The 26,620-nt window shown below is 45.3% G+C and overlaps 1 protein-coding gene across 3 annotated transcripts in view; it reads right to left on the reverse strand.

Annotated features, from left to right (window-relative positions):
• Window positions 1–26,620, reverse strand: part of MAP4K5 (mitogen-activated protein kinase kinase kinase kinase 5) — a 66,559-nt gene that overhangs the window by 7,877 nt on the left and 32,062 nt on the right. For 2 of the 3 annotated variants that reach the window (XM_065063049.1, XM_065063051.1), the window contains 24 exons: window positions 25,405–25,469; window positions 24,615–24,670; window positions 23,271–23,318; window positions 23,134–23,176; window positions 20,460–20,532; window positions 19,398–19,529; window positions 18,869–18,931; window positions 17,454–17,535; window positions 17,092–17,208; window positions 16,806–16,884; window positions 15,777–15,835; window positions 14,788–14,852; window positions 12,394–12,438; window positions 10,608–10,650; window positions 10,156–10,366; window positions 9,559–9,654; window positions 9,414–9,457; window positions 8,807–8,891; window positions 8,636–8,715; window positions 4,548–4,608; window positions 3,707–3,821; window positions 3,527–3,585; window positions 1,734–1,837; window positions 1,186–1,363 (listed from right to left, as the gene is read on the reverse strand). In XM_065063049.1, coding sequence (XP_064919121.1) covers window positions 1,186–1,363; window positions 1,734–1,837; window positions 3,527–3,585; window positions 3,707–3,821; window positions 4,548–4,608; window positions 8,636–8,715; window positions 8,807–8,891; window positions 9,414–9,457; window positions 9,559–9,654; window positions 10,156–10,366; window positions 10,608–10,650; window positions 12,394–12,438; window positions 14,788–14,852; window positions 15,777–15,835; window positions 16,806–16,884; window positions 17,092–17,208; window positions 17,454–17,535; window positions 18,869–18,931; window positions 19,398–19,529; window positions 20,460–20,532; window positions 23,134–23,176; window positions 23,271–23,318; window positions 24,615–24,670; window positions 25,405–25,469 — 2,003 coding nt within the window. The remainder of the gene's footprint in view (window positions 1–1,185; window positions 1,364–1,733; window positions 1,838–3,526; window positions 3,586–3,706; window positions 3,822–4,547; window positions 4,609–8,635; window positions 8,716–8,806; window positions 8,892–9,413; window positions 9,458–9,558; window positions 9,655–10,155; window positions 10,367–10,607; window positions 10,651–12,393; window positions 12,439–14,787; window positions 14,853–15,776; window positions 15,836–16,805; window positions 16,885–17,091; window positions 17,209–17,453; window positions 17,536–18,868; window positions 18,932–19,397; window positions 19,530–20,459; window positions 20,533–23,133; window positions 23,177–23,270; window positions 23,319–24,614; window positions 24,671–25,404; window positions 25,470–26,620) is intronic. The other variant, XM_065063050.1, reaches the window with a different exon arrangement.

Genomic DNA, 26,620 nt, shown 5'->3' on the forward strand with positions numbered 1-26,620 from the left:
ATATTAAGCTAGCTTTTATTGAATAAGTTCTTGGTACAGCTGTTGAAAAGCAGTGTCTAAATGTAAAAAAATATATGTGACAAAGCCAGCAGAGAAAAGCATCTGCAAAATATCAATAAATTTTTGCAGATAAAAGCAAATCTGCTTATGAATGGAAGGTGACAAACCTCCCCAAGGGCTGCAGGACAGACAAGAATGTATTTATGTGAGTTTTAACACAGCAAGGAAGGGGAAAGAGGAGTAACTCTGACCCCGTGAAAAAGTATTAAACCTTAAACGAGAACCCAAACAGCAGGGTGTCTATGAGTAACAAAGGGCATTTATGAAATACGGTGTCTAAAAATGACGGCTTTTAAGAAAGACAGTTTGGCAGGTCATCAGAAGAAGAATCTGGAATCAGCTTCAAGGTGCTTTAGGCTGAGAAGCTGCATCACTTTGCCCGGTCTAAAGGTTTCAAGCGGCTCTGAGGAGGGGACAGCAATGTCACGAGACAAAGACCACAAAATGAACCAGCACTCCTGGACCTGGGGGTCCTGGGGACAGCAGGGTGACCATGAGCCAGCACTGGGCCCTTGTGGCCAGGAAGCCAATGGTACCTGGGGTGGGTTAGAAGGGGGTGGTCAGTAGGTCAGAGAGGTTCTCCTGCCCCTCTGCTCTGCCCTGGGGAGACCACACCTGGAATATTGTGTCCAGTTGTGGCCCCTCAGTTCCAGCAGGACAGGGAACTGCTGGAGAGAGTCCAGCGCAGCCACCAAGATGCTGGAGGGAGTGGAGCATCTCCCGTGTGAGGAAAGGCTGAGGGAGCTGGGGCTCTGGAGCTGGACAAGAGGAGACTGAGGGGGGACTCATTCATGGGGATCAGTATGGAAAGGGGGAGTGTCAGGAGGATGGAGCCAGGCTCTTCTGGTGACAACCAGTGACAGGACAAGGGGCAATGGGTTCAAACTGGTACAGAAGAGGTTCCACTTAAATCTGAGAAGAAACTTGTTCCTGGTGAGGGTGGCAGAGCCTGGCCCAGGCTGCCCAGGGGGTTGTGGAGTCTCCTTCTGTGCAGACATTCCAACCCGCCTGGACACCTTCCTGTGTAACCTCATCTGGGTGTTCCTGCTCCATGGGGGGATTGCACTGCATGAGCTTTCCAGGGCCCTTCCAACCCCTGACATTCTGGGATCCTGTGATTCCTACCTGCCCCGATTTCTGTGAACCACGAGGAAGCCGAGTTCAGGTTGATTGTCTCAAACTGGACGACGTGATTGGGTTCCGTGCCCTTGCTGATGGCGACGCAGACCATGGGGTACTCCTGCTCTGGGATCACCAGCATCTCAAACACATTCAGCGGGCTTGGCAGCGGGAAATCAAAGTGCTGCAAAAAGCCACAATGAGGCATTCATCAAGTATATTTTTACCTCGGCAATGAAAAAGCCTAAAATCACACACGTAAAGTTTTAATATAAAAGATATTGAAGAGTTTTTCACTAAGTGCTTTTTTAAGACAGCACGAGCAGCGTAATGTACAGAGGTATTTATGCATTACTTGGATATTGCCAGTGCTGGGCTGGATCCAGCACTTGACCGACTTTAGTCACAAGATTTTCTTAGTCAAAATCTAGTTCAAGTGCTCAGAACCCACAAATGGGACTAGACTGGCATGTACTTTCCATTACAGATTTTTGAAAGGTTATTTCAACAACCGTATGACGATTAAATGTTCTGAAGTAAAACGAAATACTTACCTTTATTAACATGAATTTCTGCATTGGCTCATACCACTGTAGTAGAACAATTCCAGACTGCAATGCGCCACACAGGTATTTATGTCCCGTGTATGGATTTCGTACTATATAAAATACATTAAAAAATGAACAAACAACAACAAATTTTAAGTGCAGGAAGTTCAATGCATATTTGAAAAAAAAAAAAGACCTCAAACTGCAGCTATCTTTACAAATAATTTAAGAAATAGTACCAGTTTCACACTGATAATTGCCTTCTGGCTTGCCATTCAAGTGATTAATATTGTGCTACATTCCAGACAAATTAAATTATAATTAATAACCACCAGCATTTTTTGAAGCCACACGCTGAGTGGCCAGAAAAGCCATAAGACCCTCCTGGGGCTGCGTGGGAGGGAAAGGGCCAGGTCACGTTAAATTAAATGAAATGAAATTCCCAAGCACTGAGTCACAGAATCCCAGAATGTCAGGGACTGGAAGGGCCCTGGAAAGCTCATGCAGTGCAATCCCCCCATGGAGCAGGAACACCCAGATGAGGTTACACAGGAAGGTGTCCAGGCGGGTTGGAATGTCTGCACAGAAGGAGACTCCACAACCCCCTGGGCAGCCTGGGCCAGGCTCTGCCACCCTCACCCCGAACAAGTTTCTCCTCATCTTTAAGTGGAACGTCCTGTGTTCCAGTTTGCACCCATTGCCCCTTGTCCTGTCACTGGTTGTCACCAGAAGAGCCTGGCTCCATCCTCCTGACACTCCCCCTTTCCATATTGATCCCCATGAATGCGTCCCCCCTCAGTCTCCTCTTGTCCAGCTCCAGAGCCCCAGCTCCCTCAGCCTTTCCTCACACGGGAGATGCTCCACTCCCTCCAGCATCTTGGTGGCTGCGCTGGACTCTCTCCAGCAGTTCCCTGTCCTGCTGGAACTGAGGGGCCACAACTGGACACAATATTCCAGGTGTGGTCTCCCCAGGGCAGAGCAGAGGGGCAGGAGAACCTCTCTGACCTACTGACCACCCCCTTCTAACCCACCCCAGGTACCATTGGCTTCCTGGCCACAAGGGCCCAGTGCTGGCTCATGGTCACCCTGCTGTCCCCAGGACCCCCAGGTCCCTTTCCCCTACGCTGCTCTCTAATAGGTCATTCCCCAACTTACACTGGAACCTGGGGTTGTTCCTGCCCAGATTCAAGACTCTACACTTTCCCTTCTTATATTTCATGAAGATGCCTCAGAACTCGTTGTGAGCTTGGACAGCTAATACAAGAATATGATGAAGGGTTTGGGGTTTGTTCATTTTCAACTCGGTTGGACCGACGCCTGACTTTAGGAATAATTTGTAAATCTGCCCAATGAAGACACGTCATATGAGATGAATAGGACATCTGAGTTTGTGGCCAGGTGTTTCATACTCTGCTTAACCACCTTTAAGAGTAGGAAGTCCCCATTTCACCCAGCACCTGGGCCGGTTTTCAAAAGGAGAAATATTCTGCAGAAAACCCAAACCGTTCTGCAAGACATTGAAGCCAAAGACAAATCTGTAACTTCGCAACCTTTAACTCTCTCTGGGCGCTTCCAACTCGAGCGATGCTTTCGTTCCTCCCCACGCTGACACAATTACTGTTCATGCCCACCTTCTTCTTAGTGGAAAATACTCTTTCAAGCCACGTGCCGCTTCAGCACAGCATTAAGAAATAAGGCAGTCACTCTGTTTACTGAACAACGAGCTAACTGTCAGTTTATTAAGAAGAAATTAATGACAAAGGCCAGGAAAAAAGTGACAAAACCAAACGCCTGCTCACCTATACAGCATTTGTGGCATCCTTTTGTGTCGGGGATCTTTGTGGTTAAGGCAAACTTCCTGCAATAACAATTATTAAAAAGAGCATCAACAAGAGATACCAAAGGCCCTTCATGCTGCCAGTTCAACAGCACAGAAGTTTCCACTTGTTAATAATTGTCCGTAAGTAAAAGATTTGTACCTTGGTAATATTTTGTCAGGAAACCTGTGGGTTTGGATGTGAGCAGCTAATCCTGTTTTTTTGGCTTGTTCGAACAAAGCTATTAAATTATGGGAGTAGAGCTGGAACGTTTTCCCTGTACGAGAGAAAAGCACAATTGGTATCGCACCCACGGCCCCGGCAGAGCGCACATCTCAGAAAAACACATATACGGCAATTTACCTTCTAGAAGAACGGAGCACGTGCGCCGGGTGATCCGAGTGCGGTGATGAGGGAAAAGAAAACAACACAACCAAAATAATGCATATAAAGACATGGCATTCAACCCAACGTTCATTTCAGCAACACTGACGCAGCTCTGAAAGTCAGTTTTATGTCAACTTTTGTAGAGCGCTGCAATTATACAACAACAGATTATATCAGGGCGCCTTATTTATCTGTAAGTTGATTAGTAGTGTTTTACAGCCACCTCGTTCTCCTTTAACTTGAGGCTGGATTTATTTTCTGAGCCTGGTTCATCCCAAAGATGCAACGATACACTGAGCGATCAAACACCGCAGCTACGTTTTAATAACGCACTTAAGTTAATCCTCTCCTCATCTCATTCTGCTGCCTGAAAACTCGACTTACTCCGATTCTCTTAGCTCAGCTATTCCAAACTCATTCAAATTAATACATAAACAAAATGCAGACGCTGCAGACAACCGGCTCCACTACTTGTAAACAGCCAGTTTTATCCAGGTCTTTCACATTAAAACACTCCTGAAGCAAATCTTCCTATATAAACACAAGAAACAATGCACAGTTTGCTATTCAGTACAATTTATATGACTTTATTAGTTTTTCCTCTATTTATACATACCTGACAAGGACATTAAGGTGTTATTGATGACATACAGCCAGGTGCACTTGCGGGGGAATAACTGAAGACAGAAAATACTTCTGTTAATAGAACCACGCAGGAATTTTTAATTCCTTTAGTTCACCCTTTGCACCCTTTTCTCTGTCTGAAATAGTTTTCTTCCCTTCCCTCTTCTACCTATAGAACTTTGAAGCTTTAATTTCTCTTTATTTCCTAATTAGCAAAGAGGGACAACTGGCAAGACTGAAGTAGCGTATAGAGAAAGATGCAGCTCGCTCAGGAACGCCAGCCAGAAAGTGGAAGATAATATTATTTCAGAAAGCTACTAAACCCCATAAAAGCCAGAAGAGGTGGGAAAAAGGCATCAGTGTTTTCTGAGCAACCTGAATGACCAAAACCGCTGTATTTTGTGGGCGTTACCTGCCTGGCTTTGGAACCAGACGGTTCACGGAAGGTGCTGGGACTTGTTTTTGTGTCAGAGGGAAGAAGTGACTCTGGGTTCGGGAGCATTTGAAAGTCAAGAAGAACCTCTTGAAAACTCCAGAGAATTTTGCTACAAGTGATGGCAAATGACAGCATTGAGGAGGCTCAGCAACGGAAGGAATGAAGCCAAGAGAACAAGGGTAAGGGTTTTGTTAAAATAACACAAAACCACAAAAAGAGATCACAGTATCACAGTATCACAGTATGTTTGGGATTGGAAGGGCCCTGGAAAGCTCACCCAGTGCAATCCCCCCATGGAGCAGGAACACCCAGATGAGGTTACACAGGAAGGTGTCCAGGCGGGTTGGAATGTCTGCACAGAAGGAGACTCCACAACCCCCTGGGCAGCCTGGGCCAGGCTCTGCCACCCTCACTGGGAAGAACTCTCTTCTCAAATTTAAGTGGAACCTCTTGTGTTCCAGTTTGAACCCATTGCCCCTTGTCCTGTCATTGGTTGTCACCAGAAGAGCCTGGCTCCATCCTCATGACACTCCCCCTTTCCATATTGATCCCCAGGAATGAGTCCCCCCTCAGTCTCCTCTTGTCCAGCTCCAGAGCCCCAGCTCCCTCAGCCTTTCCTCACACGGGAGATGCTCCACTCCCTTCAGCATCTTGGTGGCTGCGCTGGACTCTCTCCAGCAGTTCCCTGTCCTGCTGGAACTGAGGGGCCACAACTGGACACAATATTCCAGGTGTGGTCTCCCCAGGGCAGAGCAGAGGGGCAGGAGAACCTCTCTGACCTACTGACCACCCCCTTCTAACCCACCCCAGGTACCATTGGCCTTCCTGGCCACAAGGGCCCAGTGCTGGCTCATGGTCATCCTGCTGTCCCCAGGACCCCCAGGTCCCTTTCCCCTACACTGCTCTCTAATATGTAATTTCCCAACCTATACTGGAACTTGGGGTTGTTCCTGCCCAGATGCAGGACTCTACACTTTCCCTTGTTAAACTTCATCAGGTTATTCCCCGCCCAACTCTCCAGCCTGTCCAGGTCTCTGGATGGCAGCACAGCCTCTGGCGTGTCAGCCACTCCTCCCAGCTTGGTGTCATCAGCAAACTTGCTGATAGTGCACTCTATTCCCTCGTCCAAATCGTTAATGAATATATTGAATAATATTGCCCCAGTACTGCCCCCTGAGGCACTGCACTAGATACTGGCCTCCAACTGGACTCCGCACCATTGACTACCACTCTCTGGCTTCTCTCCTTAAGCCAGTTTGCAACCCACCTCACTAGTCTATTGTCTAGACCACACCTCCTCAACTGAGCTGTGAGGATGCTGTGGGAGACTGTGTCAAAGAATAAGGCTAAACTTATTGACTCGTATTCATAGGTAAGGTACTCCCTCAAGAAAAGGATTTCCAAAAAAGAATTGGAAGGATTAAGCTGCTTCTGAAGGAGAATATCGACAAAAGACAGCAAAGGGAAGCTGTTGCAAAACACAGCAAAGATGTTTGAATCAAAGCTCTACATAAGAATGATTTTATTGCTTCATGCAAACGTCTTTATTGTTTCCAACAGTCACCATAAAGTGACACAATTTCTCCCAAAAATGGAAAAAACAATGATGTATATGATACTGCCCCTAATGCTCTGCCAGGCACCGAGTTCTTCAGCTCAGAAACCTGCTGAATCACATACGGGCTTGATGCATTTAACCAGCTTTAATGGATTTCTCCTCCCTAAATTTGCCTCCCCTCTGAACTCAGGTGACTCCAAGCGTTTGCAACTCCCCTTAGCAAAAATCCCCCTGTTTACTTCTAATTTGGCTCCCACAAGCTTCGTTCAATGGCTCCACTGGAAGAGAAGGGAATATTTGTTCCCTATGATGCCTCTCCAATATTTCTTATTTCCCCCCATGCCCTAAGTGTCACAACCATGTAATACAGAAAACTGAAACAAGGACACAATGCTAAGGGTGAAGAGGGAATCGCTAAATAAGCCCCAAGGAAGAAACAGAAGCAAGGTGAAGATGTAAAAGAAATTATTAAGGCAAGTCGATAAAGGTGATAGTGGGAAAACAAAGGGCTCAGCCCAGGGAGAAAGGCTACAATATTAACACAGTTAATAGCACTGGGAGGGAAACTTGTGCCAAAAGCAGGAAAAGAAAATATTACACACTATTTCAACTCGATCTGCTCATGTCAGCAGGTCCCAGTGAAGTTTACTTTATGGTACTTAAGAACTGGCTCCAAGCCCAAGGTCTCGGTAATGATTATCTTCAAGGACGGACAAGGACCTCAAGAAGGACAAACACAGCACCTGTGCCAAATAAAAAGGGCGGTGGGAACTGCAAAATCCTCTGGATATCCAGAGCAGCACAGGAACAAGCCACGTACTTTTTAATGGCCAAGAGATACCAAGAGCAGCTGTTGCAGATGTGTGCAGAACAGGCTGCATTGAACATCTGAATGTCCTTCTTTAACAGAATAACTGCGCGCGGTGAAACATTAACAGGTGAAACATGTGAAGGACCTTGTCCTGTGCGCCGTTTCCATGAGCAAAAGAAGAAAATGTGCGGTAGTAGAAATTGCAGAAAGAAAACACACAACTGGCTGGACATAAAACCAGAGTATCTATCAGCAATCGGATGTTTAATAGAAGGAAAAAGCAGCTTGTAGAAATATAGTGTCTTCCGTGGGTCTGGTTCAGTGTTTTCACTGAAAAACTAACAAAGAAATTGGGAGATACCGACCTTGGAGAGACAGCAAGGACTGCGGGAGATGTGATCAGAATCCTAAGTGGAAGAAACAGCTTAAAATGCCCATTTGGCGGGAAGAAATCATGAAATAAATCAAAGCAAAGAAGGAAACAAGGGGTATGGCAGAAGCACAGTCATAAAGCCTCTGGGGTTTGTGGTGGTGACCTCTCCAAAGTGAGGATGCTCTCAAAGAAAAGGAAACGAATGTCTTAATTAGACACTGGCAAGTTCTCTCTGCCACCACTGGGACACCTGACCTTTCAATAGGATGGAAAAGCACATGAGAAAAGTCCTGAGAAGACTGTCACATAAAATAATTTAGGACGACGTACAAGGAAAGAGACTTGTCTGACTAACGGAGCAAAGAGAAAATCGTGGTAAGAAACCTTCAGGTATAAATCACATTATCAGCATCTGCCAACACGTCCCTCCCAAGAACGTTCTGTTACTCCTGACTCTAAAAAGCAAATTTAACACCACCACGACAGCACGAAGCGCTTTGGGAAGGGCCAGAGAGCCCAAGAAAACAGAAATAAATGCACATGTGTTTATTGGTGGTAACAATTCCAGCTAAATTAAATAGCCAAGGGCTTCGGTAGCATCCCGTGAAGAAGCAAAATGCCATCTAGTGGAGATCAAATGGAGATGGAAAGGGCAGGTAACCAGCTGTCCCCAAGAGAGATGATTTAGTTGACAACTCCTTTGAAAGCAACGTTAAATAAGCAGCAACAAAAAATGCAGGTGGGCAGGGGAACTATTAATTTTAGGACTTCCACTGGTGGCTTTGATGTGAATCAGTTGATGCCGCCAGCCTGGTGTCCCATCTACCCCCTCTAATATCAAACTTTCTTGCTTCATAGTCTCTCCAAATCTATTCTGCGTATTCAATATAGCAAAAAATCACCTGTTCCATTGTTGCTTCGTGAAGTTCATTCAGATTCAAAGTATAGATACCTTCTTCAGTGCCAAAGATAATGTACTGGTCTAAAAACATAAGAGAAATTTGATTATTTCACAAGCCCACTACCACGCTGGCAACAGGCGGGTTTAAAATACAAACCAAAAAGAGCTTTACCTTTAGTATCGGGATGTATCCACGATGTTGCACAATTAATCTTCAAAGGACAACCGTCAAAGACTTTGGAAAAACACGCTCCCATCTGAAAAACACCACGACTGAAACCTGAAACAAGCTTGCAGCAGAAAGCGTTTATCTTTGTACACTTGTCACACATAAATTACGTATGCCTTGATATTTGTATCTCCCCCAAAAGCTACAACGCGGCCTCGCAAACCTTTTCATAGACTTCATGTACATCAAGAAACGCAAAGAGATATTGAAATGATATAATTTTGAGTAGCTACTGCGTAGGAAAAATACCGAGTGGTTATATAAATGGTACATGAAGGGAAAACAGGCAGAAATGTTGAAGAAATAACAGCCACTCCCCTTTCTCTTTATAAAGCGGAGATCACAGCCCACAGAGCCAGTGAGGGGCTGACAGCCACTGAATGCTGAAAGGAAGTTTTTAAGCAAAGGAAACAACTATTGTGCATTCAGTACATGAAAAGCGGCTACGAGATGCACAAAATCAGCCCAGCTGAGCTGGTGCTTTATTCTGACACCAGACAGATGCCATGACAGGTTTCCAATAACTCCTACTGCAAAAGAGATTTCTTACCAGCACCTTGGGTGTTGGTGGTAAACCATTGATGGCTGGCTTCTGTGGGAAGAAAAAAAGACCATTAAATACCTCCCACGCATCGATATAAAACCAGCTAGTCAACGTGACAGCGAAATCACACTGAGAGTCACAATACTTGCAGGAAAATCTCTTTTCTCTTTTTTACGTGGCAGCTGAGGGATTTGTCCAGACCCTTCTGCGTTTTCCTCGATGAGTTTCAGCACGCCGTCCCCATTCCCTGCAAAGCAGCACGGACACGTTTTGTAGCTCGCTTGACACAGTCAAATAGCAAATATATTGCTGGCCTATTCTCTATTCTCTCCAGCAAGAGAGGAGTGAGCTCTGAAGCTTCTGTGCGCACATCTTAGGAGGCTGAACCCTCTCAAGGGCCACTGGCCATATTTCTTCATGCTGAGCTACACAGGTTCAGTAAAGGTTTTCTGCTATCCAACCAGTCCCTGGGCCAAAATCAACTGAGGAAAACCCGTGGCAAGGTCCACATAGATGATCCTCCCCGCACATTTTGGTTTTATTCTATTCCTGCAGCACAGGAATGGTGTTAACTGGCTGAGGGTCCTTGTTTGGGGAGGGTTTCCACCGTGGATTGTGGCTCGCGCACAGAAAGGAAAACTGCACCTTGCGATCGCCTTGTATTAAATTATCTACCGAAATTAGCTGATTCTAGACCTGATTTCCTTCCACAGGCTGCAGTCAGCTTTAGGAAATGTAATGTATTTACCTAAGTCGCTGTATCGAGCTGTGAGCAGCCCAGGGCTGCTGATGCTGCTGGTCATCCCGCTGGGGGAGGAATCGGGCTGGGGGCCACAAACCGGGATGCTCTGTCTCCTATGGGCTGGGGGCGCTCTGCTCTGCGGGTCCGGAAAATGCTTTATTGTCTGACATTTCTCATCGTCTGGGAGGTTTTCCTCGGGATAACTGTTTATTCTCGGCTGCAACAAACCAAAGAGGTGAAGATTACCCGGGAAACGGCACCTGGAAGCGTCAACTTCCAAGTCGCTTTGTCTAGGGCAGTGTGAAAGTCCCCAAAGGTCGAGACCGAATATGAAGCTGCATGAAGTCTGGTAGCAAATGGTATTTAACAGAATGTCCGAGAGCAGCAGAAGGAAGCGCTATGGAGGCTGCACAAGTGCGGTTTGCTGCCTGAAACTCTTAAAAAGCAGAATTTCTTACCTTAGGGGGTAGCGGAGGCGGCCCTGCTCGCTTTAGTGTTGATCTGCAACGAAAAGGCGCAGCAGTCGCCTTAGTTAAACCCACAACAGAAACAGAATGACTTGAAAATACAGACAATAAATAAGACAAGCTAGGCGCAGAGAAAAGAGGGATCACAGCTTCGCACAAACAGGGTTAAACTACGAGTCCAAGAGCGGGACCAAAGCACGTTAATCTTGTTAGAAGTGTCGGTTTTTGACAAGCTCATGTTGTTTCTTTCATAGATGCCAAAGTTATAGAGCATTCTGTGCTGAAGGGTATTTGAAATTAGCACATAAATATACATTCAGGGACTAGGTTTCCCTTCCACTGCTTAAATTTTACTATTAGGCTTGTTTTATTCTAGGAAATTCTTCCTGACAGTGAAAATGCCGCATTTCTGGATCGGCCGGTCACAGAACAATGTCCTTTATTATTTATTTGAAAGCAAGTTGACTGCTCATCCACTCACATCCACCCCAATTGCAGCCAGACTCCGGGAACAACCAATGCAGAGGTTCCCACCAGCCGGTGCCATTGGCAGCTTTCACTCCGGATCAGACAATATTTGGGCACCAGAGGAGCTGCAGGAACATCTGGACATCCCGTCACTGCTGGGCCTGGCTCAGGATCAATGCAATAACCGACATAAAACCTGCTTTTTTAAGCTGGGAGGAGTGGCTGACAGGCCAGAGGCTGTGCTGCCATCAGAGACCTGGACAGGCTGGAGAGTTGGGCGGGGAATAACCTGATGAAATTTAACAAGGGAAAGTGTAGAGTCCTGCATCTGGGCAGGAACAACCCCAGGTTCCAGTATAGGTTGGGAAATTACATATTAGAGAGCACTGTAGGGGAAAGGGACCTGGGGGTCCTGGGGACAGCAGGGTGACCATGAGCCAGCACTGGGCCCTTGTGGCCAGGAAGCCAATGGTACCTGGGGTGGGTTAGAAGGGGGTGGTCAGTAGGTCAGAGAGGTTCTCCTGCCCCTCTGCTCTGCCCTGGGGAGACCACACCTGCAATATTGTGTCCAGTTGTGGCCCCTCAGTTCCAGCAGGACAGGGAACTGCTGCAGAGAGTCCAGCGCAGCCACCAAGATGCTGAAGGGAGTGGAGCATCTCCCGTGTGAGGAAAGGCTGAGGGAGCTGGGGCTCTTTAGTTTGGAGAAGAGGAGACTGAGGGGTGACCTCATTAATGTTTATAAATATATAAAGGGTGAGTGTCAGGAGGATGGAGCCAGGCTCTTCTCGGTGACAACCAGTGACAGGACAAGGGGCAATGGGATCAAGCTGGAACACAGGAGGTTCCACTTAAATTTGAGAAGAAACTTGTTCCTGGTGAGGGTGGCAGAGCCTGGCCCAGGCTGCCCAGGGAGGTTGTGGAGTCTCCTTCTGTGCAGACATTCCAACCCGCCTGGACACCTTCCTGTGTAACCTCATCTGGGTGTTCCTGCTCCATGGGGGGATTGGATTAGATGATCTTTTGAGGTCCCTTCCAATCCCAAACATACTGTGATACTGCTTTAAAGTTTTAGGCACTTCCATATGCGCTTTAAGACAAGCTCGGGAAGGAGAGCGGGGAAGAAAGCGTCGCTTTGCGGACATTCTCCTGACAACGGACGAACAGCCAAGCGCGTGTTAGACCTCGGAGCCCCTCACTTATTTACAAGCGGCAAAGCTGCCGGCAGCGTTTTAAGGGAAGAGGTTTAGCTGGAACGCTGCTGGCTTTAGCGAGAGCAAACGCAACGGGCCGCATAGGAGGGTCCACTCACTCTTCAACATCTTCGCTCCCATCGCCAAATTTTGTTAGCAGGCCCCTAGACAAAATGTTTATAAAATTAAGAGCGACTTGTGCAACTAAACCGATCGGTGATGTAATTTGGTTTCATAACAAGCATCTCCCAGCCCTTTTCAAAAGTGTTTCTCTCTTTCATTGAATTAAGCCCCTTTTCATTTAGTCCTTCCCTTCCCTCACCCCCCGATAACCATTGAAGCTCTGCCACACCACATGCCATCAACTCAGCTTTATTTTCCTACCTGGTATTTGAAATATTGTAGAAATGCCTAAAACCTATCTAACTAAAAGAAAAAACAAGCAAACCAGAGGAAATTACTGGGATACAAATGCAGAAAAGCCTTTACAAAGGGAAGTTTCCTCCTTCGGGCTAAAGACACCGACTGCTTCCCATCATGGTGGGAATTCTGGTTTCAAAGCTGCCCCAGGGTCGAGAAAGAAAATGTGACGAGAGGATCAAAGTGACACTGAAAACATCATTCCGAAACAAACAAAACCTGAGAGTAGTTTGCGAAATGGCAATTTGCAAGCTCCATCTTCAAAAAACAAACCCCAGACTGCATTAAATCTTATACAAATCTAAACCCATTAAGATTCATTGCTCAGTCTGCTGCTGTGATGCTGTGAAGGCTCAGCGGCTGCATTGAGCAACTGGGAGGTGAAGAGAACGACCACAGGGGTAATGAACAGGATAAAACACGTATATGATAGAAAAACTAACCCAGTCAAGTTTGGATTAATGTGAAATTTCCCTGCAAGTTACTTCTGAAGGAGAAGAAGCACAGAGTTGCCACCAGGAATTAGTAAAACACTTCTAGAAGTCCAACCGTCAACACAAACCACCTCCATAATGCTGAAAACGTGCGAATGTATAACATTTTGTAACGGTGTAAAATTTCAAAATGCTAAAATAAGGATAAGAAACAACAAGAAATCGGTTCAACTATCTGGTGTTGCCCTTCCCAGTGTCCTGAGTTGATCATATCAATCGCTGTTCACTCTGATAAAAGCAAAAGGGCACGAAAAGACCCTCCTGTGCCTCTTGGGATCACCCGGATTGCTGGGCCAGGGCAATTATGCATTTCCTGTTTATCTTTTTAAACTGCAAGTGGTTTCCAAGCAAGCAGCACAGATTCACCATCCACACACTTTAGTCCTGTCCTCCTTTCAGTACTAAATCTCTATTTAGTGATTTATAGCCCTAGCAAGGTTTGCAACGGCCACGTTCGCGCTGCTTTTAATACAGCCCGGTCCAACCCATCTTAATAACGCTGCAGGAACAGGACGGAATCAATAAGTCGCTTTGCCGGGAGGAGTTTCCCTCCCTCGCGGGTTCCAGCTGCTGCAGAAACGCCAGCGCGGAGATTTCACTCACACAAACCAAGCCAGGGAGGAAGGAAAACAGTCGCTGTCGTTACTGGACCCCAAACTCCTGCTACAGTGAGAGTGGGAACAGAAAAACAGGTTGAATTTTATAAAAAGACCTAAAGATTGGCAATCTCCAGCTTTGCAGGGGCTGTCGTGTCAGCTGACGGCTTATGCAAGACTTTATCTGCAAAAAAGCCAAAGAAATTCACCGTCTGCTACTCAGTTCCAAACAAAGATGGAAAACAGGCTCTTCTGGCCAAGCAATTATTTCAACCAAAACACAGTATCTCCCTACGTCTGTGCATCAGTCAGCGGTACGAACTGCCACACTCTTCGCTGCAAATTCAAAGATCGCCTTTAAAGGCAGATTCCAGTATTTTGCAGCAAAAGGAAGCCACATACCTAATAAATTCAGTCCTAACTTGGACAGAGCTGTGCTCCCTTACTTCAGGCCTGCTTCATCCCCTGGAAAATCAGTTACGGCACATTTTAACCTAAAAACGTCACCCCAGCACACGACACGACTGTATTACAGATCACAGCGCTCAGACACCCGCAGCAGAGCCAGCCGTGCTGTTGTACTGGACTCGGTAAAGCTAAATCTTCGGGTTTGGTTTCTCCTTCCCTTTCTTGCAAGGAGCCGGCTGGGGGCTGTGGCGCAGCTTTGTCACAGGATGGCACAGCCGCGGTTCAGAAGGAAAGCGCGAGGCCAGCGCAGGGTCCCGAGCGAGGATCCCCACTTTGCTGCAGCAAACTGACTCGAGCTGTGTTATTTCAACATTTACACTTCACTTTCCATCTGCAACTGGGGAGCTACAGCAAATTTAAACCAAAATCCTGCCTGTGCTTAAAAGAGATTCAACCCATTCCCCAAGAGAACGAGTGACCACTTGCAGGAGTGGGTAAAACCTCCTTTCTGAATATGAAAGTGGATTAGGGCTTGAGGTTTGATTTTCCATATTAAGTCTCAGAAAGAAAAGATGTTTTTAAGCTCTGTGCTCACCTGCTGCTTCCACCATCAACGAAAGGATTCCAGTGCGAAGCAAAGCCGGTGCCAGCTGCCACAACCTGAAGAGGCACAAATGTTCATGTTTTATTCCCTGTCAAACTCAAGCAGCTTTTCCACAGCACATGAAGAGATTCCCAAGCCCTGCGGAACGACCCATACGCAGCAAAATAAAATCCCAAAGTAAAAGAATGTTTTACAGTCCAATTATAAAGCAACTCTTGACAAGCTTGCTTAGGCTCAGACTTAAAAGTGACACCTGGAAATGTAGTGCCAGTATTAATTAAGTGACAGGAAAGCAAAAGTTATGGTGAAAACTCAGGATTTTCCACTCGTAAGACAGTCTTCCAGCAGGAGAACATATTGCAGACACCTCCAAGATTGTTCCTGTCACTGGACATGGCACTGAGGGGATCCCACCAGTAACACCGGGCACAGATTTAATCAGTCACATTCAGAAAAGTGAATTTGCACCTACCTGGTGCGGCACAGCTCTAAAAAACAGGAACGGGATCTTTCTGGAGTGCTGATGTCTCCAAATTAAGATGAACAGCAGCTGCTGCTATTCACAACCCTAATTAACAAATGGAGCCCTTGTGTACACAGACACATATTAATCCCCAAGAACGCTAATGAGCTGGTTTGCAGTAAATTGCCGAGGGCTGGACAAACAGCAGCGGTTCAGGGGGCAAAACGGGCCGTCCAAAAAGCAGCAACAAATGAACCCCGATGACGGGGAGATCAGGGGCTCGAGGGCAGCATCACATTAATTGGCATATGCTGTTTTTCTTAATCTGAGCGCGGCTCTTCGCACAAAGCATAGAGGGCCATTCATTTTCTGCAAAATGTGGCGATTGTCTGGGGACCAAGAGTGGTCTCCTCATGACTTTATGCTGCAGAGACATATTACTTAGAGTGGAACCACTAAACAATAAAGACACTATGATTTTAATTAAATGAAGGGAAAAACCCAAACTCGTCCTTACCATTTCATCCCGAGCTTCTGTTTCTTTCCGCAGAGGGGGCTCAAACTGCAGCTTGTCGACTGCAAAACACCCCATTTCCAACATTAATACACACAATTTTATATAGTGCCCTTTTTTAGTGAAGCACACGCTGCAACATATCTCAATATTATGTACAAAACACTTAATTTGCCTATAAAACATGACTATCACGTAAATACTGCTGTTAGCATCTAAATGCTTAAACTTGCAAATGTGAAACCCACAACAAAGAAACGCACCAAAAGGAAATAGCAAGTCATCATATGGAAGTTCATTAAAATGTAACTCGTAACCATGTTACTCTTCATGCGTGTGAAAGCGCAGGAAGTGGCTTTTCACCAGCAAACTGCCTAAAAATGTGATGTACGTGATGCAGAGGAGCTGAGAGCATTTACACCGCAAAAGGCGTTTGTCTAAATATGGAGAAAGCCTCTTTCTACCCTCAAAATTTCAACTTAGGTCCAATTGAGCTGTGTATTATTTTAAAATAAAAGGTTATGTTAAAATAAAATGCATTACGTTATCACGCACCCTCGTCAGAACAGCTTTCGCAATCACAAGCTGCTCCATCGGGGTCAAGAAAAGGTTTCGCTTTTGAACTTGAAACAACGTGCAGGCAAACGCAAAAAGCTACGTTTTTTCTATATTTTCTCATGACACCCTGTGTAAAGACGCCCTCCTAATTATTAGCTCTTAATTTTGATGTTTGCAGGTTATTAGTGTTTTAAGTAAGGTCTGAGAGAGCTGAAGGGCTGTGCTGGTCGTGCAAGGTTTCCACACAAACATTACGACGCAGCAACGCGTTGGAATGAAACAGCAGGAATATATGCGAGTTTTAATTTTGGTTTTGGGAAAAAGATATTACGTGGATGTGCTGTTTTTGGTTCTCAGATGTCCCAAGGGCAGAAGAGACTTTCCAGGGTACACAACAAAAGAAGGACAGCGACGTCCTCCATGCGTAGAAGGAAACCAACACCGCAAAATGGGCAAAGCACGTGGGGAACTTACAGTTTATCTCCGACGCCGTCCTCTCTGCGCGAACGTTCCTGTTGGTAGAACGGATCGTATGGCGGATAACGGGGTGAGGCTGCAAGGAGAAATGAAGAAGCTGAGAAAAGTGGCGTTTCTGTTGGGTCTCAAGCAATAACTGAACCTTTGCCCTCGCGGTGACTCAAAGGCAGCTCTAAATGTTGGAGCCGTGCCCCTGTTGAGCTGCAGTCTTACGTTCCCAAAGCAAAGCGCAGTATTCAAACAGCAATTTCACCTAAAGGCACAAAATAAAAGGTGTTCTCACCTCAAAATCATCATCGTCAACCTCACCGTAGTGCGTGTGGTTGTCAGGATTATTCACTTTGTCCAACAGCTCGACTGCTAAAGATCTTGAAAGACCAGGCTGCCCTACAAAGCTATGCTGGAACCACAGAAAAGAACAAGTTATAATAGAAACCGATACATAATTTTCATTAATAAACATCCAATATATTGAATTTTGCCTGCTTTTTGGATATTTCTTTAGTGACTTGACTTTCTAATTTCACCACCCATGTTGTAAGATCAGAGAAAGAAAATGGTTCCAGTTTGGTTTCTTATTGATCTGTGGATCACTTGGCACTAAGAGAACTTTATAGACTTCACTAAACGTTCCAAATCACTTACAGAGAGGAGTCTGTCTGCTGTCGGTCTCTTCTTTGGATTCTTTGTAAGTGCTATTTTGACAAAGTTATGGAATGTTGATGACCTTAAAGAAAAAGGAGCGTTTAATTTTTCAAGAAGATAGTTTTAAGTTTACCACAGTTACTAATTAAATCACCAAAGGGTCTGTAAATTAGAACGTTACCCAGGTACTTCATTAGCTCAGGTTTGAATAATTACATGACTAAATTAACAAAACAGGGGAAAAAACGTTTGATTCATGGAACTTGCATGAAGAAGTTTTGGTACAGAAAATAAAGCAAACACGTCTGGTGCTATTTCAACCTTTACCATTCTCAACTGTTACGGAATTAAGTACCAGAAATAAAAATTGTGAATTATGTACGCAGCAAACAGTTAAAATGTAGGCAAACCTACTGATTTCACTGTTCTGGGCCACAGGTAGGAAAAGAAAATACAAAGTTCTAGGCGAAGACCCAACTTTTGAAACCGCTTAGTTGCTCTTTGCACAATTTAGGTGATTGTGTCACTTCAACTCTTTTAAATCTGAATTACGCCTTGATGTTACGACTAGACCTCCGTTTTTTTCAAGCAGTTTTCTCGCGATTGCATTTGTGTCTCGGGCCTCTGTGGGGCCGGCGTTAGCCCAGGTCTGCTTGGTTTTCAATCAGCTTACAACACCCAGCTCCTCTTCTCGTCTTCGCACCTGAGACGGCGGCACCGGAGAAGTGAAGCGCATTGAGGTTTCAATAGAGGAAACACGCACTTAAAAATGTGTTCTCCTTCCCTCTGCCCAGCCAAACACCTCAAGGGAAACAGATTGTAGAGCAGCATCACCGGCAAAATAAATCCTGCATGCCAGCGTTGAGTCTCATAAATCAAACATTAAGTCCGCACGGTACCAAATCCTGCGGGCAGTAGGAAGGTATCGCAGGTTAAAGAAATTATTGCTGAAGACAAGCTGGCAGAGGCACATTCCTCGTGAAGGGATTAAGCGATTACCTGTCCCATGGACAGTGCTAAATGCCCTACAAGAGGAATTAAGGGGAAAGGATATATAGAATTTTTCTTCTTAGAGCACACAAAGAAAACCCCAGAAGGGAGATTTCCCTCTGGATCACTGGCCGTGATTCATTTATTAATACACAGGTAGGACTGTCCTGTCCCATCCTGATGGTTTTCTGCTGTGTCAGAAAATGTTTGCTGATGGACCTTAACCCTCTCTCCTTTGCTTTCAGACACCTATAAAAACCAACTAATTGTTTATCAGTGACATTTCCTATAAGTGAAATCACACTCAAGTTCCTGAGTTGAAAACTAACGCACGTTACTTTTCACTGCCTCCCTTCTTCAATAACGACAAATGGCTTTTCCACATTATCTCCAAAATACTGAACAAAGGAAAGAGTTTAACCTACCATTTTGCTTTTTCCTTTAGCTTTGGCGGTTGAAAATTACTTTTTGACATTAAAAACAAAGCCCTAAAGGGAAAGGAAGAATAATGTTATTATACGGTAAAAAAAATAATTCCAATATCTAAACGCTTTAAATTAATACTTCACGGGAAGAATCATACTGGTGAAACTGGATTGTAGTCTATACTGTGTCAGAGGACAGACGTGGTAGAGCTGTTGCTTTCTTATCTTTCAATAAAATCTTTGTATCGCCAAACATAATCCTGTTAAACATCAGGCTACAGCTTCTCTAGTGATTTACTGCACCTGCTCTTCACCACATTGTCGACACTACAAAGGTGGGTTTTTTTTAATTAAAAGTTTTCAATGATAATTTCCATTCTAATTTTAAGTCTGTAGCTTCAGCCTGATGCTTTACAAACAGACACAGCTCATGCAGAAAAGAGATGTCTGAAAGGAAGCCCAGTGTGAGTTTCTAGGTGTATGGAGAAGGTTAAACCGGGACTAGAGCGGGTCCTGAAGCCCAGCAAACCTCATGGGGTGAAGATCAAACATGGGCGGCTGAAGCTCGGCGAGTTCAATCGCCGTGATGCCGACGGCCCAGATATCGCAGAGCTGGTTGTATCCGCCGTTCTTCTCCACCGCTGCGACTTCTGGGGCCATCCTTTAAAACAAAAGGCATCATTCAGTGAGGGCACCAGCCACACGGGAGACTCAAAGCCCCTCACATAACCCTAGAGCATAAATCAGGGAAAAGCCTGATGTCCCCCTCCCTGGCGAAGCAGCCAGAGGTGACGTGTGTTGACCGAGGTCACGGGCTGAACCGGCAGCGCTGGGAATAGAACCGGTCTCATGATTCCTGGTGAAATGCTTTAATGACCAGATAATCTTCCTGCCCTCAGTCCTCCTCCTCCAGCAGGATAAAGAGGACAGCGAACAATTAACAGCTATTGTCTGGATTAATCCGTATGGACGCGTTCAATCTATACCCAGAATAGCGCCTGAGGCACCTCAACTGCATCCCAGTAATGTCAGAAACCAACAGCAGTTACATCTGCATATATAATCCAGCTCGAGATCTATAGAGATATATTTGCATATTAAATGCTGCCTTGTACAGATGTTAATCAGTAGAGATGATTAAAAGAGAGTTTAAAATCTGTCTTTCTTCACAATTCTTTCTGCACAGAAACCAGAAAGACGTTGTTTAGTTTATTCACTAGAAGTGTAAGAGGTTACTGAGAAACTGAATGACCGTTAGGTATCCAGCAAAAGGGGAGAATGCAGGAGGAGTTCTACGGGAGTTCTGCATTAATAAAATAATAAAATAAAATTAATAAACTTGGGAGTTTATTAATCCCTGCCCCAAATATCAGATGACTTGTGTCGCAGCAGCAGATCAGCTGCAATCAGGGCTTCCCAGACTTCTACCCTATAGGCATTTCCCTTGGAAGAGAGGCAATTTATGCAACTGCTATCTATGTTATATTTAAAACTACGTGTGTATACACTCCAGTGTGTGTGTTTTAGAGCTCTTGGCATAAATACAGACTTAGCTTGGCATGCAGGCAGAGCAATCGCAGTCGTTTATTACCAGTAAGGGGTACCAATAAATGATTTCCTCTTCGCGATGGTGGCCGTTATCTTCGCTGCTACACCAAAGTCGGCTGGAAAATGAAATTATCAGAGCCTTAGATACCTCATCTTAAGACCTCAGTCCTACTCTAGAAAGTATCATCTTATGAAAGAACAATCACGTTCCTTATCCAAGTTAAAAATTCATTAAGCTTCAAGATTTAAAAATTAATAATGCGATCAGCTAATGCCTTCACTGACTTCAAACTGAAAAGATAAGTTTCTCCATACAGCTCGCTCACGATCCTGCTCTTCTCCTAGTTATCTTTCCATCTCACAATACAGCAACCTCACAACACTGAGTGGATATTCAGTTTAATATTTGGGAGGAAAACCAGCATCGTGCTTTGGAGACTATTTCTGTGTTACTTAAGGCAGAACTGTGGGGGGACGCCTGTTCTCATTGCTGGAGACTGTCTAGGGGACAATCACCTCTTGTTCTCAGAGATGCAGATACTCAGGTGGTCTTGCAGAGCCAAAATTCATTAAAGTCCTTCTTATTTTTATTGCATTTGTAGTTTGATAGCTCGAGGATAATTGTGGGCAAATCTAACTAGCTTAGCAGGCCAAAGGAAGGTATCGGTGCATAACCCAAGTTGAATGCAGTCAGTGGAAGCTCCTACCAGTTTCAAGGTGTTACTCTTGATTTTATTTAAATTATTCTTCTTTAAAAAGCTGTACTTTCCCAGCACAGCGCTCCTGGGTCACCTCAGGGGAGCAAGCGTGTTGAAATACAGAGATTTTCGGAAGAGCAGCGATGCGGCTAATGCAACAGCCACCCTGAGTCCAACACGGGACACAGTGGGACAACGAACATCCCAGGAGGACGATGAACATCCCGTTCTGTCTCCTAGGATTTTTGCTCCCTACTCCCTGCAGGGCCCCAACTACACGTAGACTTGGGTGCAGTGAGGCAGCAGAGCGGCAGATCGGGGTTTTGAGGGCAGCACACTCAGGTAACAAGAGACTCGGCTTGTTTGTGCTCTGCTAAATGCAAAACATCACTGGAGGAAGCCAGTAGCACAGATCTCCTCTGAGTTTTCATCTCTAGACCTCTGAGGGCTTGCAAAGATGGAGATTTTCCTCTTCTCCACCTGTGTGGAAACGTCCAATGTCATACACAGGGCTAGAAGCACCATCAGGATCAGACTCTACATGGGATCTGTGCCCTTGTGGCCAGGAAGCCAATGGTACCAGGGGTGGGTTAGAAGGGGGTGGTCAGTAGGTCAGAGAGGTTCTCCTGCCCCTCTGCTCTGCCCTGGGGAGACCACACCTGGAATATTGTGTCCAGTTGTGGCCCCTCAGTTCCAGCAGGACAGGGAACTGCTGCAGAGAGTCCAGCGCAGCCACCAAGATGCTGAAGGGAGTGGAGCATCTCCCGTGTGAGGAAAGGCTGAGGGAGCTGGGGCTCTGGAGCTGGACAAGAGGAGACTGAGGGGGGACTCATTCCTGGGGATCAATATATAAAGGGTGAGTGTCAGGAGGATGGAGCCAGGCTCTTCTCAGTGACAACCAGTGGCAGGACAAGGGGCAATGGGTGCAAACTGGAACACAAGAGGTTCCACTTAAATGTGAGAAGAAACTTGTTTGGGGTGAGTGTGGCAGAGCCTGGCCCAGGCTGCCCAGGGGGGTTGTGGAGTCTCCTTCTGTGCAGACATTCCAACCCGCCTGGACACCTTCCTGTGTAACCTCATCTGGGTGTTCCTGCTCCATGGGGGGATTGCACTGGATGAGCTTGCCAGGTCCCTTCTGATCCTTGACATTCTGGGATTCTGTAGAATGGGGATAGGAAGGGGTGATGGTTTTGAACTAGAAGAAGGGCAATTCCAGACATGAGGAAGGAATTGTTGCCCTGAGGGTGGTGAGAGCCTGGCCCAGGTTGGCCAGAGAGGGGGTAGATGAACCATCCCTGGAGACATCCCAGGCCAGGCTGGACGGGGCTCTGAGCAACCTGAGCTGGTGAAGATGTCCCTGTCATGGCAGGGGAGGCACTGGGGGAGCTGGGAAGGTCCCTTCAACATAAACCATCCTGTGATTCTCCGATTCTATGCTGTATCACACAGGGGATCCTCGCAGGCTCTGAGGGAGATCCGACATTCTGGCTGGGAACAAACTCCTTGACATCCAGGCAACCCCAAACCTGGCAGATTCCAGGGAAACCTGTGAGGCTTCAAGGCTTGGTGGTTGAAAAAAGAAATTGTAACTTTGTGACAGAATGGCAAGCTTCTCATCTCCTACATGTGCAAGCCCATGTATGTGCTCTTTCTACTGTCAACTACTGCCCTAAATAAGAATAAGAACATCCTACAGTGCAACAGCAAAGGGTTCATGCCCCAGAGAGCAATATCTAATGGAACTGCACTGATAGAGCAGATCTGCTGCATTATGCTTTATTATTTGTAGCAAGCTTGACCTTTGCTTGTTCATGTGCTGCTCAATACAAAACAAAGCCTTTCAAAAGCCGAATATCCATATTGGGAAGCAAGATCTCTACATTCTGTTTATTTTTTTTGTCTTAATAAAAGACGATTTGCAAAAACAAAGTATCCCAGCTGGTTCTGTAGCTTTCAATTGATCAAATTAAACTGTTCCCATTTGTTTTCTGTCTTATTATTAAATTCATGCAAGCTTACCTAATTTGACATCTCCGTGGTCTGTTAGTAGAATATTTGCACCCTAAAATGTAATAAATAGAAAGTTAAAATGCTTCATCAGGAATGTTCTTCCACACTAGGAAGTTCAAGGTAAGTTTCTCCAAGTTCCAAATTACCTTTATATCTCTATGCATTTTGCCTTTCATATGTAAATACGCAAGACCCTGGAAATAAGAAAGACAACACTTCATTTTGCCATTTGTTAACAAACTGCAAAGCCAGTCCCATTCAATAAATTTACATTATTTGCTGTATTTTATTTGAAAACGGAGACATTTGAGATTTGCATAGAAGAGGAATGCTGGATTCCGTTCCTCATCTCTCCCACCTTCAGTCAATATTTGCGAAGACTTGCTTAAACCAGCCCTGGTGTAACATTTTACAAGGATATATGCGTATTTTCCAAACAAACCTCAAGATACATCACCTTTTCCCTTTACTAAAATTAACTATATATTTTCGAAGCCCTGAAGCTTTCAGCAAGCCCATGTTTAACCACATAATTATTCACAGATACACAGCAGGAAGAGAAAAATTCCTTTAAGAAACAAGCTGCCTGCATCACCTTATCTTGTATTTCTAGTTATTAGCAATCACAAAATGAAAGAGAACTTCAGTCACCTGGTCGTAGTATTTTTCCTTATGAATTATTAGAATTTCTTGGCACAGATCAAGCGGGCAGTTTAAAATGGGCCTTTTTTCCCCCCTCTATTACTGTCCTGGTTTTGTTAAAAACAAGTTTCTCTTTTAGTGAATTTGCCTGTCAGCTAAAGCTTCATATCAGCTGCATTTTCCTGGAGAACCAGACACATGTTTTGGTGAACACAGCAATGGAATGCAAAGTTATTGATAAGCATGGATGGACATCTCGCCAGAGGGACAACGAGAAACTGGGGACCAAGAAACTGCCCAACTGTGTATAACATCCCATTCACGTGATACTTCATATAAAAGTGGGAGATCACGAGGATCTCGTCCCTTTTCCTTATGGCGACATTAGGAGAGGACCTTGCGAGTCGTCCCTGCGAACTGAGGCCAGTGACAGACTGAATCCAGCTCCGGTTGGCTGCAGAGTCCAGTCCAGGACTTCGGGTGCCGGCTCTGCAGCTGCTGAGACTTTCAAGATTGGTTTTGTATATTTTGTATTATTTTCTCTATTCTTATCAGTAGCATTAGTAAAACATCTTTAATTTTTCCAGCTCTCTTCTCTCTGTCCTTCTGTCCCTCCCGATCACCTGTGCTGAGTGGGAGGGATCAAAGGGGGAAGGAGGGGGAAGAGGAGGTTAACAATACATCTGCCAGGGTTTTATAGTCACTCCGCAATCTAAACCCTTGACAATTACTCAGCTACTTACCCTTGCTTACTATAGCATTAGCTATTTTTTGCAATGAGATTAAATAACCAGCGCTGCAGTGCTTTCTGAAACAACCTGTTCCGTGTACCCGCCGCAGTACAGTACCTGTAAAGTTTCTCTGCACACATACGCAATTTGTAACTCTGACAGAGGGCCCGTTACTGAAAACAAAGATTGAAAAGGGGTTAAGTCTGCAATAGACCACACACAAATAACACTGCAGGACAGCCAAAAAGGGGCATCGATTTTACATGAACCTTATTTCGCAATAAGCTGCAAGGAGGGGCTTGTTTGCCCGTTTTACAGAAAGGCTTTCTGTAAGATAAAATAACAGAAGACAATACCCACACGAGAAGAAATCCTGTTTTGACCAAGGTCTAACGGTCATTTTACAAGGGAGTTCATAGTAATGTAATATCCTGTGTTCCGAGGAAGGTAAAAAAACCAATAAAAGTGACTTCTGCTAATTTTTTAATATTAGAAATGGCAATGTTCTATACTAGGGGCCTATGAGACTTTGTATTGTTTGAAAGTTATATGTACTGAAAAATAAAGCAGAAAGAGCTCTGGTATCCCAAAACTCCAAGTTATTATCATTTGAAGGCAGAGTGAGTCCCCAGATGGCTCTTCCAACACCTCCAATAAACCTTTCCACACAACCAACCACTCCAGATGAAACCTCGGGGGGGGGAAATAATAACAAAAGAGCGGCCCAGTATTGCGCAGGAGCAGGAACAAGAGACAAAAGAGCCGATAACCTGCTCCCGCATGTGGCATCATCCAAATAACCAGGCGCGGTGCCCGGCCTGTACCAACCCTTCCCTGTTATTATTTATATTTCTTCTTTGCACAAAGTTTCCAAAAGGTACAAATGGTAAAATAAGTTTCAAAGTACCGTGGTAAATGTCCTGGAGGGATCCCCCGCCGCAGTATTCCATGCATATCCACAGCTTCTCACGGCTGGGAAAAGATAAACACAGGCATCAGAAGTAGGTTGATCTTGATGTGGAATTAATTGTGATTATTTCAATTATTTTCTGTTGGTCTTCATCGCTCTGTTAAAAATACACATTCTGATACATTCTCCTAGGGGGGGGGCTGAGGGAGCTGGGCTTGTTTAGTCTGGAGAAGAGGAGGCTTAGAGCTGAGCTCAGCACTCTCTAGAACTACCTGAAGGGCAGTTCTAGCCAGGGGGGGATTGGTCTCTTCTCCCAGGCATCAGCAATAGGACGAGGGGCCATGGGCTTCAACTCTGCCAGGGGAAATTGAGGCTGGAGATGAGAAAGCAATTCTGTGCAGAGAGAGTGGTCAGGCATTGGAATGGCTGCCCAGGGAGGTGCTGGACTCACCGGCCCTGGAGGGTTTGAAACTGAGACTGGACATGGCACTTAGTGCCATGATCTAGTCAATGGGCTGGAGTTGGACCAAGGGTTGGACTGGATGACCTCTGAGGGCTTTTCCAACCCAGTCCTTTCTGTGATTTTGTGATAACTAGCAATTTGACATGTTATTAACGATCTCAATATAAATTCTCACCTAGCAAAATGAAAAACTTTCAACTTTATCAGCCCTAAAAGGTGTTGCTGTAACTCTGAGCCCATAACTGCAATAAAGAACATGCAGAAGAAACACCTGAGGTTTATCTGCTCTATTAGATAACACATTAAACTCAGTTTCACTCTTCAATTGAAATTACCTAATGATATCTAAAAAAACTCTTCATGGCCTCCAAAAGGGCCACTGAGGATTTAGAAATGTGGCTATTTTATTGCAGTTGAAGTCGATTTGGGCTGCACAGATTACTTAAATACGCAGCCCTCCAAGAAATCTGAAGATGAAGCCTCCGAGAAAAAGACCACGCAGGCAATTGGTGAGAAATATCCCCGCAGAGCCAATTGATAGATGGCAGAGTTCCACAGAAACGGAAAATATTCCCCATTTCTGTATAAGGTTTAACGTGTGCGCTGGGGATGCAGCCAGCTGGCATCACCTTGTTTCTGCCTCTCCGTATGCCGCGTGTTACACCGCAATTATGAAAAATGTCATTACCAGCGGCTCAGATTCAGTGTTTTGCTCCTACAACTCGCTGGCTACACCTCCACAGCACACAT

The sequence above is a fragment of the Columba livia genome, chromosome 5, assembly GCF_036013475.1.
Source record: "Columba livia isolate bColLiv1 breed racing homer chromosome 5, bColLiv1.pat.W.v2, whole genome shotgun sequence".
NCBI lineage: Eukaryota > Metazoa > Chordata > Aves > Columbiformes > Columbidae > Columba > Columba livia.